The sequence below is a fragment of the Penaeus monodon genome, chromosome 23 (assembly GCF_015228065.2).
Source record: "Penaeus monodon isolate SGIC_2016 chromosome 23, NSTDA_Pmon_1, whole genome shotgun sequence".
In the NCBI taxonomy this organism is placed as follows: Eukaryota; Metazoa; Arthropoda; class Malacostraca; order Decapoda; family Penaeidae; genus Penaeus; species Penaeus monodon.
In genome coordinates, this window is record NC_051408.1 from 29094332 (window position 1) to 29096467 (window position 2136).

The 2136-nt window shown below is 40.0% G+C and overlaps 1 protein-coding gene across 1 annotated transcript in view; it reads left to right on the forward strand.

The window, feature by feature from the left end:
• LOC119588389 (organic cation transporter 1-like) overlaps nucleotides 1-449 on the forward strand; it is a 1405-nt gene extending 956 nt beyond the window's left edge. Inside the window, exon 3 of the mRNA XM_037937070.1 lies at nucleotides 104-449. Coding sequence (XP_037792998.1) covers nucleotides 104-379 — 276 coding nt within the window. The 3' untranslated portion in view covers nucleotides 380-449. The remainder of the gene's footprint in view (nucleotides 1-103) is intronic.
• The last annotated feature ends 1687 nt before the right edge of the window (nucleotides 450-2136 follow it).

Here is a 2136-nt window from a genome sequence, read left to right on the forward strand (position 1 = left end):
GCATATCGAAAAAAGGTTCTCACTGCCATACCCTTTCCATGAAGAAAATATCAATTCCATGTTTACATTGCATAAACATCTGCACAATCCTCTATCCAAACAGTCGGGATTAGGTCCAGCTTTTCCCTACTGGTTCATGATGGTCCTGTTGCTCCTCTGTTGCCTGGCCGCTCTCCCTCTGCCGGAAACCCTGGGGCTTCCGCTTCCCCAGACCTTCCAGGAAGCCGAGAACATAGGCAACGGACGACCCCTTAGGACGTGGATCCATCACTGGAACTACGAGAAGTACTGTTTCCCGAGAATGAACTCCGAAGTGTTAGTTACTTCGAAGAAACCTTACGATGGGGACTCGGTGACGGAGGAATCGAAGATGATTTAGACTGGGGATGGAATGTTGGGTAAATTTTACTCGATTGTAGCGTTTTCAATAAAATATATATCTATGTTGACGTGATTGTTTACATTGCTATACACTGTAGGGCAGATTTGTTCTTTTCTCTACTTGTCTAGTCATCGGTTATGTGGATAAGTGCGCATTAATCCTTTCAGCATTGAGGCTATTCGTAAATAATCATACATAGGTATACATTATCAAGTCACTACAAGATACAAGGTCACATAAATAACTCAGATATCTACACAGGCTACGGACCCGTCATACGACATACCTTGTGGGCTATATTTCTCATTAAAAGGAATTGCGTCATTAACACTGTCACCTTTGATTACTTGCAAGAAAATTATCTGGTGACTATGTATCTGTTTGATGAATCAGATGATGCAAAATACTAAACTCACTTTCTTAATTATGCACAAAGGACCAACTCATTTAGATGGTAGGCATTACCTACCTTGACCCAGGGGTCTCATGTGAAACCAACGACCCTTCTCTTATATTTGGAATTGTCTAAGCCTTATAGCTAACTGCTTGCTATTCTCCCTCTGACTAGAATTTGCCTTCCTCATCATCTCGTATATGATGGTTCATGAGTCCGATGAGAAATGCATAATTGCTACCAGTCAGGAGGTAGAGGAGTTGATTGATCCTTGTCTGTGAAAAGTGGTGTGGAGAGCTAACTGTACATACTCAAGCATTCGGAAACCACAGAGAAGTGTATCTTTTGGTTAAGTCCTAGATACACTTTGGTGACCTGACTGCTGTTATTGTGTACATTTACCTTCAGTAGTAAAACGAGTTGTCTTGCGAGGCCGGTCAGCTACTCTTGCACGTGACACAGCATGACATCTTTGACTAAGTAACACAGATTTTTACACGGGGCAGTGCTTTGCCTTTGACGATTTCAATAAGTTCCCCAACTGGAGTACTCTGAAGATAATAATAATTAATTAGCTACTAATTAATTGTCGATGAACGACAACTAATTAGTAGCTACAATAAGTAAAATCAGAGTGGATGAACCTGGTTTATAAATTACCCTACAATCATATAAACCGATATTACGGATTCATTTGGACATTCTAAGAGATGTTGTGGAGCTCTTACAGATGAATGTGCGAGGACGGTGATCAATAAATATTTCAGAACTACGATCATTAGCATACACCTTAAAACGCATAAACCCTCCTCGAGGGTGAACTTCAAACACACACCAATTGCAACATTTGAAGCGTCTGGGAGAACTTCAAACTTCATCTGGATGGGCCATGGCGTGTCAACCTAACACTGCTGATGTCGTTAATCTTATAATTCGCTGATACATGACACCTTTGGTTTTGAGTTCGTAGGTATGTGACATCTGAAAGTAATCATCTCCTGGAAAGGAATAAGATCAAGTAATTGTATATCAATGAACTGCATTTAACCGTAGCGATATTTTGTCTTGTAAATCTCCATTTTCCAGTGTATCTAGTTATACATCTGTGACATGTAAGTGCATTGGCTATCTTAACACATAAAGTAAACCTAAGAGATGTTAATGATGATGTTTGGATGAACAAGGCAGTATTGTCAGTGCTAACACTTTAACTAATTGCCTGGATAGTTACCATCTATCTACCTGCTATTTCTGGCTTTCCTAGGTCTACTTATTAGGTTGGCTAAGTGGTACGAAATTTTCAGGATTTGACAAATAGATATGTCTGGTTTACGACAATAGCCGTTACCTGTCGTTTTAT